Here is a 17,587-nt window from a genome sequence, read left to right as displayed (position 1 = left end):
CGCCTTGCTGGGCGCGCGGTGGATGGTGTGAAACGTAGAGCTCGGCTTTCGGTGGGGCTTCGCGGCTCCGGAGCCCAGCATGGCCTCCTCACGAGCTTCCTCCGCGGTACAGGTCTCAGCTCACTCTGGCAGGGAGCGCGGAGGGTTGGGGGTCCCTGCGGAACAGGGCCGTTAGGGAACAGGCTGCGGCGGTGGAGGGCTGAGGAGGAAAGATCTCCTCAGACTCGGTCTGGTCTTAGAGAGCGGAGCAGCGTTTTCATGATCCCTGAGTGCTTTCGTATTTTAGCTCATTTTCAGCTCTCGCTACAACCCCGAAATGTAAATACCTTCTCCGTCTGGTTCAGAAACGGAGTTCTGGAAGGGAGTAGTGTCTTGGCCAAGATTTATGACAATGTCAGACCTCTTCATTGTAATGAGGCCTCCTAACTTCCTATCTACTGCCCCACGTCTGAAAACGTTTGAAATATATAGACAGTAACTTTGTAACTTGTCGCCCTTACCATCGCGTTGGTTATTTCAGTTATCCTTGATATCGCCTGTGATGAGCAGAAACCCTGGAAGTTTCGTAAAACCCAGGAAGAGATTGCACTTGGAACTGAATGAAGTAAACATGTTCCAAAGCACGCCTTTGATAGAAAAATCACCAAGAGAAATTCACTAGTTTTATCTGTCTCTTCCTATCTGCAAAAGTTAAGTGACCGAGAGACTGGAATCACCCCCAGACCACGTCCAAATCAGGGAAGACACATCTTAACTGGTGTCCAATTTGTGTTTTCTTTAGAGAAGAAATAGGATTGAAGCTCTGGATAAGCGTCATCCTTCTGGGAGGTCTAGTAAATTGCTTAAGATTAAGTTTTAGGTTAATCCAGGTCTTTGATTTAGCAGGCAACCAAAACTAAGGCATCTGATGACTTAGTCGCTCCTGTTGTGAAGAAACCACACATCTATTATGGAAGTTTGGAAGAGAAGGAGAGGGAGCGCCTGGCCAAAGGAGAATCTGGGATTTTGGGAAAAGAAGGACTTAAAGCAGGAATTGAAGCAGGGAACATTAACATAACCTCTGGTAAGATGCAAACTGTGAGTCCGTCTTTACCTTTGGTGCTCAAATTATCTGTAATGATTACCTTCCTAAACTTAGATATCACTAGTTTAGTGTCAAAAACTTTCAAATATTAAACTTGCATCTATCTTAAGGCCATACTCTGCCCACTCCACTTAGTATCATCTGGAGAACCTTTTTCTTAAAACCTTTTATACAGTTTTTCTTCTATGAATTGTTAGTAGTTTTACTAGGAATTTATTCATTGTGTATTTGGATTCAAGTTGATTCCATTTGTCTTCTGGAGATCTAGCATAGTTGTGGCATTGGTTTGGAGCTACTGTGGTTTATAATATTCTTGCTTTTTTAGTTTTCCAATTATTTTTCACCCAAAATGAAATACCTCTTTTAGATTATGAAAGTAGTAGTCATTTTTATTTTGAAAGAAATCAAAATACAAGTTTTTTTCCATAAATGAAACCATGATAAGCAAATTGTTTTGTAACCTGCATTTGTCATTCTGTATACTGTTGAGGATATTTTTTCATGTCAGTAACTAGTGGTCCACTATATTTTTGAAATAAAATTATTTATGTTTGTCATGAGAAATTCAGAGAGTACAGAAGGGTATAAAAAGAGTTCTCTGCAGATAGGACTTCCAAGTTTCTCATGGATCCTCCCATACATTTTCTTTTCTATACACATGCACTGTAGTGACTTTTTAAACCTTTTATGTTATTTTCAACGTAACTGCATCACTACTATACTTTTCCTTTTTCATCGAAATGCTTGTATTTGGTGTGAGTTTTAAAACTAGCTGATAGATTATCCAAAAAACCTTACAGTCAAAGAATATCATTTTCATGGTAATTATTTCCAATTAGTGTCCCTATACTGAGACTATTTGAGAGAGGAGCTTTGGCAATTGTTAAAATAATGTTTCTATTTTATCATGGATAGAAAGCGTACATAACTTATTTGTTAAAGATGCTCCATACTCTTATTGTCTCATGCAAGCTATGTGTTTATGTAAATTTGCCAAATGAAACAAGATGGCTTCAACTATTTTCCTGCCTTTTAAAACCTCGTTTAGTTTTCTGTGTTTGGCATACTTTATTTATTTTTAATTAATTAATTATTTTTTGGCTGTTTGGGTCTTCTTTGCTGCACGCAGACTTTCTCTAGTTGCGGGGAGTGGGAGCTACTCTTCGTTGTGGTGTGCGGGCTTCTCATTGTGGTGGCTTCTCGTTGCAGAGCATGGGCTCTAGGTGCATGGGTTCAGTAGTTGTGGCTCGCGGGCTCTAGAGTGCAGGCTCAGTAGTTGTGGCTCGTGAGCTTAGTTGCTCCGAGGCATGTGGGATCTTCCCGGACCAGGGATCGAACCCGTGTCCCCTGCACTGGCAGGCAGATTCTTAACCACCATGCCACCAAGGAGGTCCTGGCATACTTTAATCCACCTGGCAAGTGGATTCTTAACCACTGAGCCACCAGGGAAACCCTGGCATACTTTAATAAACTGAGAAACTGTAAAGTTTGTAGTAGATTAAACAGTTAACTTTCCCTAGAGGCATATAGACTCCAAATGTAAGAAATTATTTCTGGGCTTCCCTGGTGGTGCAGTGGTTAAGAATCCGCCTGCCAATGCAGGGGACGCGGGTTCGATCCCTGGTCCGGGAAGATCCCACATGCCTCGGAGCAACTAAGCCCGTGCACCACAGCTGCTCAGCCTGTGCTCTAGAGTCCGCGTGCTGCAGCTACTGAGCCTGCCTGATGCAACTACTGAAGCCCACACGCCTAGAGCCCGTGCTCCGCAACAAGAGAAGCCACTGTGATGAGAAGCCCGTGTACAGCAACAAAGACCCAACACAGCCAAAAATAAATTAAATTAAAAAGAAAAAAAATGAAATTATTTCTTTCTCCCTACTTGAGGAAGATCTGGTGATTATGCTGATGTTGCCGGTTCTTTTTACAGGAGAAGTGTTTGAAATTGAAGACCACATCAGTGAGCGACAGGCCGAGGTGTTAGCTGAGTTTGAGAGGAGGAAGCGAGCCCGGCAAATCAATGTTTCCACAGATGACTCAGAGGTCAAGGCTTGCCTTAGGGCCTTGGGGGAACCCATCACACTTTTTGGAGAGGGTCCTGCTGAAAGAAGAGAAAGGTGCCCTTTCTAAGTATCTACTCTCTTCTTTTTTAATCACAGGGTTCCAGTTCAGTTGGAATTTGTAGCTAAAACTTTAATAGAATGTCTCAGATAGTGTTGACAGAATATCTTATTAGGTTGCATTAATATGTTTTAGCCCATAATTTAAGTCTTAGGCCAGTTTTTACTCCACTACTAATTTTTCTTTATAAACTATGAAGATGTTAACACATTCCCTCCCTTCCTCTCCTCATTATGGAGTTGTGAGTTGGGTAAACATTTGTCACTGAACTCTGAAAATTTAAACAACAAACGCATTCTTTGTCATTAACATAAGGCATAATGATAAGTGACACATTCCCTCCCTTCCTCTCCTCATTATGGAGTTGTGAGTTGGGTAAACATTTGTCACTGAACTCTGAAAATTTAAACAACAAACGCATTCTTTGTCATTAACATAAGACATAATGATAAATGTTTTTTGGGTGTTACCGCAGAAAGGCACTGTCCTCATATAATGCTCCTCTTGTGATTTTGAAGTTACAAAATCTCTTAGTGACAGGCTAGTCCTATGCAGTTATGCAGACCTAGCCTGCCTACCTGCTTCTTTAGGACTTGGGGCTCAGCTATTCCTCACTCATTACATTTACTCTCTTAAAGCCCTTACCGCTCATTTACTCTTCAACCTACTGCAAACTGATCGACCACTACCACATTGAAATTGCTCTTAATTAAGGTCATCAACTCATCCTTATCAAGAATAGCCCTAGTACACTGCCACCTATTCCCTCCTTCAAACACTCCGTTTCCTTGGCTCTCAGAAGACCAAATCATCCTGGTTTTCCTCCTGTTTCTCTACCTAATTCTTCTAAGCCTCTTTTTTTCCTGTTTTAAAGTGCTGTTTTTTGCCCTTATCCTGCACTAACCCTGAGTGATCAAATCCATTCTCATGTCATGGTTTACTCTGTGTATATATATTCTGATGACTCCCAGGTCTCTGTAACCTAGATATTCTATAGGTACTCAAATTTGACATGTCTAAATTGAACTCATCTATTTTCCAGTTCTCCTTGCAAATAACAGTACCATTCACACAGTTTTCAGTTGAAAACCTCACCTTCTGTGTAACCCATCAGCAAAATCTTGTCTCTTCTACTTCTGAAATGTACCTCCAGTGTTTCCTCTTTTCTCTACCTCCATTGCTTTCACATTTAGACTGTTGTAATAACCCCAAATGTGTTGTGTTAATTGTTTGCTTAAAATCCTACAGTCTTCTTTTTTTTTTAATTAATTTATTTATTTTTATTTATTTTATTTTTCGCCGTGTTGGATCTATCATTGCTGTGTGCGGGCTTTCTCTAGTTGCGGCAAGCAGGGACGACTCTTCATCTCAGCGCACGGGCACCTCATCGCGGTGGCCTCCCGCTGCGGAGCACGGGCTCCAGGCTCGCAGGCCTCAGCAGCTGTGGCACACAGGCTCAGTAGTTGTGGTGCACAGGCCCAGTTGCTCCGCAGCACGTGGTATCCTCCCGGGCTTGAATCCGTGTCCCCCACATTAGCAGGCAGACTCCCAACCACTGCGCCACCAGGGAAGCCCCCTACAGAGTCTTCTTATTAAACTTAGAGTACAAAGCTCCTAATCATGCTCTTCATCCTTGCCTTGTGCCACTCTTCCCCAGTTTACTAGACTTAGCAGCCATAATGGTCCTCCTGGGATACTCAAGCTCTTTTGCTGTCTATCCACTGAATTTTTCTCTTTTTGTCCCCCTCTCTTGCCTTTTAGAGCTTTTTTATTCTTTTGGTTTCAGCATAAATGCCACCTCCTCAAAAAAGCCTTTCCTAACACCTGACCCCTTGTAAAGTAAGTCCTGCCATTATTAAGAAAGTAACATACTTTCTTAATAGCTTTTCAGAGGTTTACTTCTACTGTTTATTGTTTGTCTTCTCCACCAGCAAAGTCTGTCTTATTGTGTCCCTTAAATGAATGTCTTGAGTCCCCACTGCCACTGTCTTGATTCAGTCCATAAGACTCAGGGGATACAATAGTATGCCTTTGTTCTTCCCTCTTCAGTCCATTCTCCATACTTTTCCAGGGGTCTTTCTCAAATGTCAACCCTCCTTACCATGGCATTAGGAGCTCTTTGTGACCTGGCCCCTGCTTAGATTTGCAGCCTTATCTCTCACCAACCCTTTCCCAGTACTCTGTGCTCCAGCCATATTGAATTGTTGTGATTCCAAGTTCAACATGCTTTTCTTGCCTCCAGACCTTTACATTTGTTGAACCCTCTGCTTCAACTGTCCTTTCCCATTCTTGACCCATTGACTTGGTTACTTGAGGACTCAGTTCAGGTAGCATCTTCTCCATGAAGCCTTCCCTGATTCCCTCCAAGCCTAGGTTGTTTACTCCTTTTATGATTCCCTTAGCACCATGCACTTACCACTGTCATAATACTTAATGGAATGTACTCTAGTTCCCCGATACTTTCTGTATGTCCTGTCCACCCCCCACTGCCTCACCCCTCACTATGCTACTTGAAATCAAGGACTGTTTCCTGGTCATTTTTTATACTTAGCACCTGAGCAGTATCCAGCACATTGTGGCATTGAGTGAAGGTTGTCTGTATCCACAGCCCGAGTGGTAGCAGTGTTGGGGCTAGTTGACTCTAAGTTTAACAGGGTAATTGCTTTTAGTTCAATTTAGGGAATCTTCAGATAAAGACTGCTGAGTGAGAGAAATCACACTGGAAGTTTAGGCATCACAACTTGGCCCTTAAAGAAGGTTGCTTGGGATTTGAATGGTGAGAGAGTAGGGCAGGCTTGCTGCCTTCTTAGGTATACTTTTCACAGTCTTAACTCTGTTTAAATTCTGATCTTTTTTGTTACAGGTTAAGAAATATCCTTTCAGTGGTCGGTACTGATGCCTTAAAAAAGACCAGAAAAGATGATGAGAAATCAAAGAAGTCCAAAGAAGAGGTAAAATGTGTCTTTGGCTTCATAGTATAAACATGCAGGAAACAAGGGGGTAGTTCTTTCATTTTCTGTTTTCTGTGGGATGGGCAACAGGGGGAGTTGGAGACTCTACTGTTCCGGAAGAGTTGTTGGCAATAGTTTGTGGTTCCTTTGTAGGTATAAATGGAGATAAGTGAGTTCCCCATTCAGGAAAGAACCATAGCATTCCTGGTGTCACTTTTAACAAGTAACCAGAAACTATCCAATAAGAGTTCATAGAAAGAAACACAAGAGAAAGCACATATACCTGATTTCATCCTATTACTGAACTAATTCATCTTTTTTCTGGGCAGTTAACAATAGGGAATTGACAGCTATGAAAGGGGCAAGAATGCTTCAGACTTGACATTTCTGCTCTTAATTTAACTTTCAGTATCAGCAAACCTGGTACCATGAAGGACCAAACAGCCTGAAGGTTGCTAGACTGTGGATTGCTAATTACTCACTGCCCAGGTAAGGAGAGCCTCGAGAAGGAGGAAGAAACATACTTTTTCTTATTTCCTCTCAAGGACTGAGGAGGTGCTTTATAATGACTCTGGTTATTAATTGAAATTGAGTGGTAAAGAGACTTGTATGGACCTTTGTTTCCAACCCATTTGCTCAGGGTTAATAATGTTATTTCTGTGTCACAGGGCAATGAAACGCTTGGAAGAGGCCCGTCTTCATAAAGAGATTCCTGAGACAACGAGAACCTCCCAGATGCAAGAACTGCACAAATCTCTCCGGGTAAGATGCTCTCATCTTATATATATAAGATGCTCTCATATATATAATTGTCTAATATCTTAAAGATTCTTAAATATTTAATAGATGCTCTACTTTGGCCCACCTCTAGCAAGTAAAGGCAGCTATACTTACTCCTCTCTGCTTACACTGTTGCTATTTGGGAGGAACCATCAGTTAAGGTGGCAGGGAACCTACTGTGCTTTGTACTAGGCAGAGGCCTATGGGTCTACTCTTTAATTCTCCCTTTTAATATGTCAGACTGTACTTTAGATCTCGCCATGGCCTTCCTGTTTATATTTAGCTGACATAGAAACTAGTGTTACTAAGACTGTAGAAGACAGCATGCTGGAGTTCCAGATAAGCCTTGACTTCATTCATTTGTAAAAGTGTCTCCTAACAGCAACAACAAAAAGGTGGTAGAAGATTCTTGGGGAGGGTTAAAACTGGAATGGTTTTCGTTTTTGTTTTTATGGTGGAAAAGCCAAGAAAGTCTTGGGTTAGCCTGTTAATGATCCCTTGTTTGTCTTTTTTTAAGTCTTTGAATAATTTCTGCAGTCAGATTGGGGATGATCGGCCTATCTCCTACTGTCACTTTAGTCCCAATTCCAAAATGCTGGCCACAGCTTGTTGGTAAGTCCCATTTTACAGTGACATTTTTTTCTAAATGGGGTTCAGGGGAAAAAATCAGTATTTGTCTTAGAAGGCCATTTCAATACCATTTGCCTCTGCTTCTCATGATCACACCAAACTAGAGATGCTAGTAGTTACCCACTGTAGTTTACTATATAGCCTTCAATTAGCGGTTCTTACTGTTCACAAGGTACCCCAGAGACCCGTGACATGTCAGTCATATTCTTGGCATTAGCATCATTTTGGATCAGATAGTGAGCTTATAGACTAGTATACACACCTTGATATAACTTTTCTTTTTTGGTTATGTGACCTAGGCAAGATACTTAATCTCTGTAAGCTTCACTTTTGTCATCTGTAAAGTAAGGTGAGATAATGTTTGTAAACATTTTGCCTTGATAGTGCCTGGTATGTGGTAAGGACTCAGTAAACTTGAATTATTGTTTTTATCTTCATTTTGTTTTCTACTCACCACATATGCAGAAAACTCTTAGGATGTGATAACTTTGTTGTTTTGTTCTATTTAGTTACTTAGTTGTTCTTGAGGAACATTGTCATCTAGTGAGGGGAAACTCGCTTGTATTGTATGCACAAGAACTACTTGACTAGGCAGAAATTGAGACTGTGGTTCAGGAGAAAGCCAGGGACCTACACAGATCCCTCCACCTCTCCACCAAGCCTCAGTTACCTTCATTATAAAGTAGAAATGAGTATGTGTATAACTGACTCACTTTGCTGTACAACAGAAACTAACACAACGTTGTAAATCAACTATACTGCAATTAAAAAAATTAATTACTAAAAATAAAATAAGAAAAAAAATAATAAAGTAGAAATGATCATTCCTGCCCTATATGTACCTCACAGGTCTGTTATAAGGACCATTTGATGATAGATATGAAAGTAATTTGTTGGAAATTTTCCAAAGTAAAACATTATTTTAAAAATTTAAGTACTTTGGGGACTTCCCTGGCAGTTCAGTGGTTAAGAGTCTGTGCTTCCACTTCAGGGGGCATGGGTTCGATCCCTGGTTGGGGAAGTAAGATCCTGCATGCTTCACAGTGCTGCCAAAAAAAAAAAAATTAAAATACTTAGTAAGCAGCAAAATGCTATTCGTATTTAAGAAGATAGTATCATTATTAATATTAATGTTAGATAGTTTAATTTGTCCTACCTTCCCTCAGAAATTGATCCAAAAGTTAAGGAGAAGAGCAGCTTGTGCTATAATATTTACAGTCCAGTAGAGGCCTCTGTTTGCATGAGACCTGGATGTAGCTTTCTTCTCTAACCCTTCAAACGATAAGCCTTTTCTGTTTCTTTTTGTGTCTGCCACTGTAACATTTTGGGAGGGGGGTGGTGAGAGAGATTGTCCTTTAGTAATGTTACCAAGGTACCTTTTCCTTCCCAGACCAACCCTGGCTGAGATGCTTTCCTTTGTGTTTGTTAGGAGTGGGCTTTGCAAGCTCTGGTCTGTTCCTGATTGCAACCTCCTCCATACTCTTCGAGGTGAGTCAGAATCTTGTCTAAATCTCAGTCTTTTTCTCACTGTGAACTCTGTCAAGCAAAACAACTCTAAAACTCTGCCTGACACTCAGACCCAGTACACACAGATTAATTCTTGATTTGATTTGACTTGGTTTGGTTTTCTCTGACTGCAGGGCTGGATGATAATGACTTCATACGCTTACCACTTTTCTCTCATGTCCAGCCCCACTCTGGCATTTACAATCTCTAAACCAAGAAACATTTTTTTGTGTGTTTAGCTTTTTTTAATGCAATTTTTATATTAAGTTAAAATAGTTCAATTTTTTAGTAGTTGAATAGCTACTTTAATACTCTGTAGGTCCACATGTCCTCTGATATGTGTATATATAATATTTGTCATGGATGTATTTACACTTAAGTTATAAGGGAGCAGGACCCCTTTAATTTTCATCTCTTACACTCCTTCAGGCCATAACACAAACGTGGGAGCAATTGTATTCCATCCAAAATCCACTGTCTCCTTGGACCAAAAAGATGTCAATCTGGCCTCTTGTGCTGCTGATGGTTCTGTGAAGCTTTGGAGCCTTGACAGGTGAATATTACCCTCTGTCCACACTGCAATCACTAAAGTAAATAGGTGATTGCTTGGCCCTTGAGACTTAAAAAATCTAGCATTTAACCCCAGAGATGCTCTGAGTCAAGGTAACTTGTGTGAAAATAGAATGGAGGATTTTTTTCTTAGACCTTTTCTCACCAGAGGAGTTGTGTCAGGTTTCCTTCTTTGTTAACTTTGTACCTTGATTTTTGCCTCTAACAGTAGCCACTGTTTCCTGGCTCCAGCTATTCTGGAAGGATCTATTATATCTCCCATGCAATAGATTGACATTGGAGAAATGCACTATTTGGTAGTTTGACTAAAAATAATAGTCTAGACAGCGCATTGGTTCTTAGCAAACAACCACAGGGGAGAGGAAGGAGGTTCTGTCTGGCAGTATTGCCAAGGAAGTGATGTCTACTCCCAATAGCATCGTCCTTTACCTAGACTACATTTTCCAATTACAACAGTTTTTTTTTTTTTAATGTGTTTGTGATTATTGTTTTCCAAGAAATTTTTGGAAGCACTTTGTTTGCCTAAAAGACATCTGAATTCAGTTGCTTAGTTTTCTTTCTTTGGGAAAGCATATGAGGCTTTTGTTCCAGGATTTTGTGAGGAGCTAATTAGTGTCTCCACTCTTTGCCAGACAAGATCTTACCTGTGAGCACAGCAAGTTTTAATTGGCTTTGGTAATACATAGCAATATTTGTTCCCTTAGGGCTTTCGTTAGTTCTGTGTATGCCCATTGACAAAGTTCCCTTTTTAATTGCCCTCTTTAGGGTTCATGTTTATTTCCTCTTGCTGGTGTTCAGACCTTCTTTCTGTCGTTGCTGGTAGTAGAATTTAATGGCCACCAAAAGGAAACTAAGCCTCCATTTGGGAGTTCCTTTCTTCATGTGGATCCTTGGACAAGCTGAAGTTTGAGATAAATTTATCTGTAATCCACTTGCACCAAAACTTTTTGATATAGCCTTGCATCTCTATCGAAGTATGTTTTCTTTCTAGAATCTCAATGCTCCTTTGGTGCAGAGAGCTTATTTTGCTCGTCAGGCTGAAATATCTTTAATTTTCTCTAAGCAAATGATATAGCATTAAGAGTTTATTAACATAGTGAATTGAAATAGTGTGTATTGAAGAGCAGTTTTGCCCCGTGGGCACATGAAATAGTCCCAAAGCTTTTATAATAACCTTGGGAAGTGAGTTAAATTATCATTAGCCCTAAAAGTTTAACAAATTACAGGTTTAGTTACAATTTGGCCTGTCAAACCATGCAGAATTGGGTGTATATGTGCTCAACAGTTAATAAATTCAATGAGTATTTACAGGACTGTAAAATAGTTTACTTACATACATTTGATTCCTTTTCAGTGATGAACCAGTGGCAGATATTGAAGGCCATACAGTGCGTGTGGCCCGTGTAATGTGGCATCCATCAGGACGTTTCTTAGGTACCACCTGGTAAGCCATCCTCTTATTGTTCTATCCATACAGGCCTGTGGCATCTTGTTAACGTTTTATGGCTAAACTGCCAAGTAAGTTTTTAGAGCAGAGATCTTCAAGAGATTTTCTTGGACTTCAATAAATCAGAATCAGAAAAGAATATATGACATAGTTAGGGCTAAGCATATTTGGTTTTAAATTGCAGTTAATTTGAAATTTCAGAGTCACTGACTCCCAGAAAACTAGAGTTCTTCCCTCTTTCTTCCCTTTCTTGGCCAATACTAGAGGTGTTTTGGTTTGTTTTTTTTTTGCTATACAGTGTAATTTCTCTGCTTACAAATCAGTCTCCTTTTCTGGTTCTACAAATTCAATGAGGCCAGAATCTGTTAAAGAATTTTTTGAGATACAATTTACATGCAATGGAATGGATTTAAGTGTGTAATTCAGTCAGTCTTGACAAATGTATAGACTCATGTGGCCCACATCCCTGTTGTTGGAGGTCCAAGGGAACAGAAGGTGCCCACCAAACTGAGAAGGCATCTTGAGATTGAAAAACACGGCCAGCAGCTCCATATAGCCAATGGATCCGTTTATTATAGGGTCACTTACTCACAGGGGGGGATCTGGCAGGCAGCAATCCAGAAGCATTCACAGCTGCACTCTGCACCCCCAAGAGACCATTGAGGCAATTTTATAGTTAACCTAAGGTATGGGGGTACATGTTTGGAAACAGGAAGTACATTCCTAAGTGAAGAATGGGTGGGTGCTGGGAATATATCAGCAAAGGTCTTCATCATTGTTGGAGGACTGACAGAGCATAGAGGCCACCTGATCCTAATGATTATTAAACAATATCTATTAACTACAAAGCCCTTGACTATAGGAAAGTGACTTACCACACAGTATAGTTCTGGGTAGGGTCAGCAGAAGGACAGGAAGAACTGTACAGGCCCAAGACGGCATCAGTTATGCTCATAGCCATAGACTAGTCAATAGAGAGAACATTTGCATCACCCCAGAAAGTTCCCTTATGCCCTTTCCCAGTCAACTCCCTGTTCCAGAGCAATCACTGGCCTGATTTCTGTCACCATAAATTAATTCTATCTATTCATAGTCTATGAACTCATTTTTGTTCATATGGCTTCTTTTTGTTTGGCTTCTTTTACTCAGCATAACATTTTTAAGATTCATTCATGTCGTTGCATGTATCAGTAATTCCTTCTTATTGCTGAGAAGTATTCAGTTGTGTAACTCTGCCACAGTTTGTTTATTCATTCTCCTACTGATGGACACTTCGGCTGTTTCCAGCTTTTGGCTAGTCAGAATAAAGCTGCTATAAATACTCTTGTACAATGCTTTTAGTGGATGTGTTTTTCCTTCCTTTGTCTTGAATAAATACCTAGGAATGTAATTGCAAGGTTATAGGGTAGATGTATATGTAAGTTTTTTTAAACTTCCAAGTGGTTTTCCATAGTGTTGGTGCCATTTTACATTCCCAGAATTCTGGAGTTCTGGTTTTTTCCACATCCTTGCCAACATTTGTCATTAATCAATCTTATCATTTTGCTAAGTTTAGCAAATATGTAGTAAAATCTCATGGTTTCAATTTTTTTTACTCTGATGACTATTGGTGTTGAGTAGTTTGTCATATGCTTATTGACTATTTGTATATTCTCTTTTGTTCAGGGTCCAGGTGCTTTGCCCATTTTTATTATTGAGGGGTTTTTGTTTGTTTGTTTTGTCTTTATTTCCATATGTATTACAGTTCTACCATCATTTATGGAGGAGACTTTCACTATTGAAATTGCTTTGATGGCCTCATTGAAAATCATTTGACCATGTATATGTGGGCCTATTTCTATACTCTCTTTTCTATTCTATTGATCTATTTGTTTGTGATTGATTTTTATATGCCCAACATTCAGTTTAGGACATAAATACTCAATGAATGGAAGGACATAACAGTGAAATAAGGGAAGAAAGAAGGCAACAGAATCTTTGCTGGGCCATTCTAAGGAATTCTGTTTTTAAAACAACCACTGAAGGGACTTCCCTGGTGGCGCACTGGTTAAGAATCCACCTGCCAATGCAGGGGACACGAGTTTGATCCCTGGTCCGGGAAGATCCCACATGCCGCGGAGCAGCTAAGCCCGTGTGCCACAACTACTGACCCTGCGCTCTAGAGCCCACGAGCCACAACTACTGAGCCCGCGTGCCACAACTACTGAAGGCCTCGCACCTAAAGCCTGTGCTCCACAACAAGAGAAGCCACCACAATGAGAAGCCCGCGCACCACAACGAAGAGTAGCCCCCGCTCGCTGCAGCTAGAGAAAGCCCGTGTGCAACAATGAAGACCCAGCGCAGCCAATAAATAAATAAATAAATGTTTTTAAATAAATAAATAAATAAATATAAAACAAAATAGCTACTGAAGTAGGTTTATAGGAACCATGGTTTCCCAGTTAGCACCCAAGACAGATATGCTTAGTTGTTGAGACATTGTTTATGCCAGAAAAGAGTTTGTTAGTATGGTTGTATGAGTAGTTTCAGAAACATAACTTGAGCTACAGCTGTTTATAGCACTTTATACATTGTAGGAACTGAACATCTGCTGGTTAATCGTTAGTTTGACTTTTTTAGCTATGACCGTTCATGGCGCTTATGGGATTTGGAGGCTCAAGAGGAAATCCTGCATCAGGAAGGCCACAGCATGGGTGTGTATGACATTGCCTTCCATCAAGATGGCTCTTTGGCTGGCACTGGGTAAGGCTTCTTCCACGTAGCGGGGGCAGCTCAGTAGTCTCACCTCTTAAGTATACTTGCTTCCACAGAGAACTGTATTCAAAACGTTCATTCATAAATTATTTTGTCAGGGGACTGGATGCATTTGGTCGAGTTTGGGACCTGCGTACAGGACGTTGCATCATGTTCCTAGAAGGTCACCTGAAGGAAATCTATGGAATAAATTTCTCCCCCAATGGGTAAATAAGCTCACTGAGTGAGGGGTGGAGAGGGTTATTGGTCAGAAAGTACTCTTTGTTTCTAACTTCAGTACTACATCTGATCCACAGCTACCACGTTGCAACTGGCAGTGGTGACAACACCTGCAAAGTGTGGGACCTTCGACAGCGGCGTTGTGTCTATACCATTCCTGCCCACCAGAACTTAGTGACTGGTGTCAAGTTTGAGCGTAAGCTTTCCTCCTGTTGTAGGCCTAATTACAAGACAGACAAATTGCACTTTTGAGGAATGCAGTCCGGGTGTTAAGACTTGGAAGTGGAACAGGAGAGAATTTGGCCTCTATTGAAGGAGAAAATTATAATCTCCTTCCCTCCACCACACTTTCAGACAGAGCTATGACACAGCCTGCGTCTTGTTCCTAGGAAGTAAAGAAAACTTCCATGAATGTTTTGCTTCATTTTTTTTTTTCCATGGAAGGTCCAAGCACTGAATCCTTAATATTATTCTGAATAGGTTGTCTATCAGGGAAAGAGCCAAAAGACCTTAATAATGTTATTTGTTTCCCTAAGTCTGCCTGTAGTTGTCTTTTTCGTAGAGGTCTAGTAGGAATACAGGTCAGAGTGTTGAGTTTTTCTGAATGTAGATACCTTCTTTTTCAAAATAGTATGTTCTAGCAGATTTGGGGTCTTTTATTTTCTTATGCTCTTCTGAGTACTTGAATTCCTGAAGCAACTCCCCTTTTCTTTTGTAGCTATCCATGGGAATTTCTTGCTTACTGGTGCCTATGATAACACAGCCAAGATCTGGACCCACCCAGGCTGGTCGCCACTGAAGACTCTGGCTGGCCACGAAGGCAAAGTGATGGGCCTAGACATTTCTTCCAACGGGCAGCTCATAGCCACTTGCTCATATGACAGGACCTTCAAGCTCTGGATGGCTGAATAGGCAGGACCATGGAAGAAGGATTCTAGCCTCACTCTCTCTTTAGAGCCATTTTCAAAGGAAAGGAATTGATGTGTTTTGTTCTTTCATGTATTTTGCTAATTACCATGTATAGATCCTTGAAAGAATTGGATTTCCATGTCAGCTCCCACTTCAAGCAGGCAGCCCAGTCCCTGGGTGTTGGTGAACCCCTTTCATGGTTGAAATGTTGATTTTCATCTTCAAGCCCTGCCATGAACTTTGTAGACATTGTTTTTATTAATCTTTTGTTTGAATGCCCTATTGCTTCCCTCACAGCACTCCGGATTGTGACTGACTCCATTTTTAATTCTTGAAACTTGACTTTCCGTTACATGGTACATGCTTCAGGACTACATGTGACCCAGAGAGCAAGGTGGCTGGACTATATTCTGGAAGCCCTCGAGTAGAGAGACACGCCTCACCGTGCACTGGCTAAACTGTGCCTGACTGAGCAAGAACCCTGAGAACAGGAGGTGAAGAGGTAGACCACAGCTATGCTCAGGGCTCTGCAGTAGAGAATATTTTACCTCTTCCTGTTGAGTTCACGTGGAATGCTAACTGCATTGGGAAGCTCAGAGCTGAACATTTTCCTCGTCAGAAGATGTCTTCCATTTTGCTTTCAAGATTGGCATCCTTTGTGTTACCCAAAAGCTAGGCCGTTGTGTCAAGATTCAATGAAATTTTTAGAAAGCAAACATGATGTCTCTATTGTGCAAGTTCTTTTCTATTGGTTATTTAAAGAATGTACCCTTCATGTTGAGGTAACTCTGGAAAAAAATCCCTAATGGGTATTCCTAAACATAAACTTTTTCTTTATTATACACTTGCTAAAGAGTAAAATCCTATTTAAAAACTGCCCTTTAAAGAATTATCTTGTATAGTTAAGCATTTTCTGAATCCTAGGCATTGGTCCACAGAGGTCCCTTTTTTTTTAGTTTGAGATATAGCAAATGATCTCAAGTGTGGCGTACTCCAATTCTGTCTCCTTAGTAAGCATCCTGTTAGTAATTTTTTTTTTAAATGGAGGGCTGTTGCATTGTGGGCGAGACTACCAGTGAACTGTATCTGGACTCTATAATTCTTACTTATTGGCCAAGTAGCAGTTACTTTCAGCTCTCTCCACCCCAGGTATACAACCACTGAACTCTGGAAATACACAATAAATTCACACAAAAAAATAGAGGAATTGGCAAGAAGAAAGGATTGTATAGAGAGAATTCAAGAAGGGCTTATATGATGGCTTCTCCTTGAACGTTCAAAACACTTTTCCTTTGCTGTTCCAGGGAGGATGAGAGTGACTTTGTTTGGCTCTATCGTGCATAACTAGGAATATGTGGTATGTAACTAAATAGTCTGTTTAATCTGATTTCAATTATAACCAGGTAGTTGCATATCCTGTGTACCTGTTAAGCTTCTGGATTATCAGCTCTACTCTCTGTTGGGTACTTCACTGTTGTTTAAGTATTAATGGGCTCTATTTCCTCCATAGTTAGCCATGAGAAGAAATTATTTTTCATTACTACCTTTGTAGTGTGTTTAAACTAATAATGAATGTTAGTGTATTAGCGTGCAACTTTCAAATATAGTGTGTTAAAGGTTTTCAGTTTTTCAAGTTGAAATTTAACCACTTGTTCCATTAAACTTGTCTTTTGTTTTGCGGGGGGTGGGTGGTTCCAAGAGATCTAGAGGGGTAGCAACTGGGTGAAAAGATTTCATCTAAGACTTTGGCCAGATGAATGTCTTGGCGGGATATACACTTCCTTACTGGGAGTATCATTGTCCAAAAGCCGTTAGCTGAGGAGCATACCCCAAGTGTGTCATTTCGTGCTAACAGTGAGACAAACGTCATCGTCATCACTTAACAGGACGCTTAGCGCTGTCTAGACACCACCAGGCACATTCAGACATCTTGTTTAATCCTCACAGTCTTAACGAGTTAATTATTATTCCCTCTTTTACAAAAAAACTGAAGTTCAAAGAAGTTAAGTAACTTGTTCCAGGTTACCTAGTTAGTAAATGGTAGAGTCTGGTCCATCTGTGACCTTATAAGAGATTTCATAGGGCTTTAGTGAGTATGTTGGCAACATGGGCCAGACCGGAAAAAAAAAAACAGTCCAGCCAGCGTGGCCTGTTCCCTGTACAAAGTCTGAACTTTTTAAGTACTCCACCTTTTTTTTTTTTAAACTTTGCATTTATTTTTTTGCAGCATTTATTCCCAGACCGTAAATTTTTGTTTCTTCTGGGATATCTTTTTCTTCTGTGCAACCTCCTCTTCTGGTTTAGGAACAATCTGTTCCTTTTCAGTAAGGATCATCTCAGTGTGGCAGGGAGAGCTCATGTATGGGTTGAACCGACCATGAGCTCTGTAAATCCTGCGCGGCACCTTGGGGGCTTTGTTCACCTGGATGTGCTCAATGACCAGAGAATCTGCATCTAAGTTCAGCATTACTCTCTGCATTTTTGAGCATGTGCAGTAAAAATTCAGCACTCTTTGGGCCACTGACCCTGCATCCATCCCCACTGTTTGGCCTGGGCACACCTACCAACTCCACCATTGTAATGACGGAATGGCACACATTGCTTCTGTAAAGTGACATC

General features: G+C 40.6%; 1 protein-coding gene across 4 annotated transcripts; it reads left to right on the top strand.

Moving 5' to 3' along the window:
- Positions 1 to 5: 5 nt before the first annotated feature.
- PRPF4 (pre-mRNA splicing tri-snRNP complex factor PRPF4) lies at positions 6 to 16,934 on the top strand. Of its 4 annotated transcripts, none has more exons than XM_060014294.1 (14): positions 6 to 106; positions 886 to 1,063; positions 3,012 to 3,198; positions 6,066 to 6,153; positions 6,563 to 6,642; positions 6,822 to 6,915; positions 7,451 to 7,545; positions 8,993 to 9,051; positions 9,499 to 9,622; positions 10,994 to 11,083; positions 13,706 to 13,828; positions 13,939 to 14,046; positions 14,137 to 14,255; positions 14,778 to 16,934. In XM_060014294.1, the coding sequence occupies exons 1-14, from the start codon at positions 80 to 82 to the stop codon at positions 14,969 to 14,971; spliced, it is 1,566 nt and encodes a 521-aa protein (XP_059870277.1). In that variant the 5' UTR covers positions 6 to 79; the 3' UTR covers positions 14,972 to 16,934. The 4 variants fall into 4 exon arrangements, with proteins under 4 accessions (XP_059870277.1, XP_059870276.1, XP_059870275.1 ...); XM_060014293.1 differs by having other exon boundaries at positions 35 to 106; positions 883 to 1,063; XM_060014292.1 differs by having other exon boundaries at positions 40 to 112.
- The last annotated feature ends 653 nt before the right edge of the window (positions 16,935 to 17,587 follow it).

This window comes from Delphinus delphis, chromosome 6 (assembly GCF_949987515.2).
Source record: "Delphinus delphis chromosome 6, mDelDel1.2, whole genome shotgun sequence".
Lineage (NCBI taxonomy): Eukaryota > Metazoa > Chordata > Mammalia > Artiodactyla > Delphinidae > Delphinus > Delphinus delphis.
This window is presented reverse-complemented; position numbering and strand designations above follow the sequence as displayed.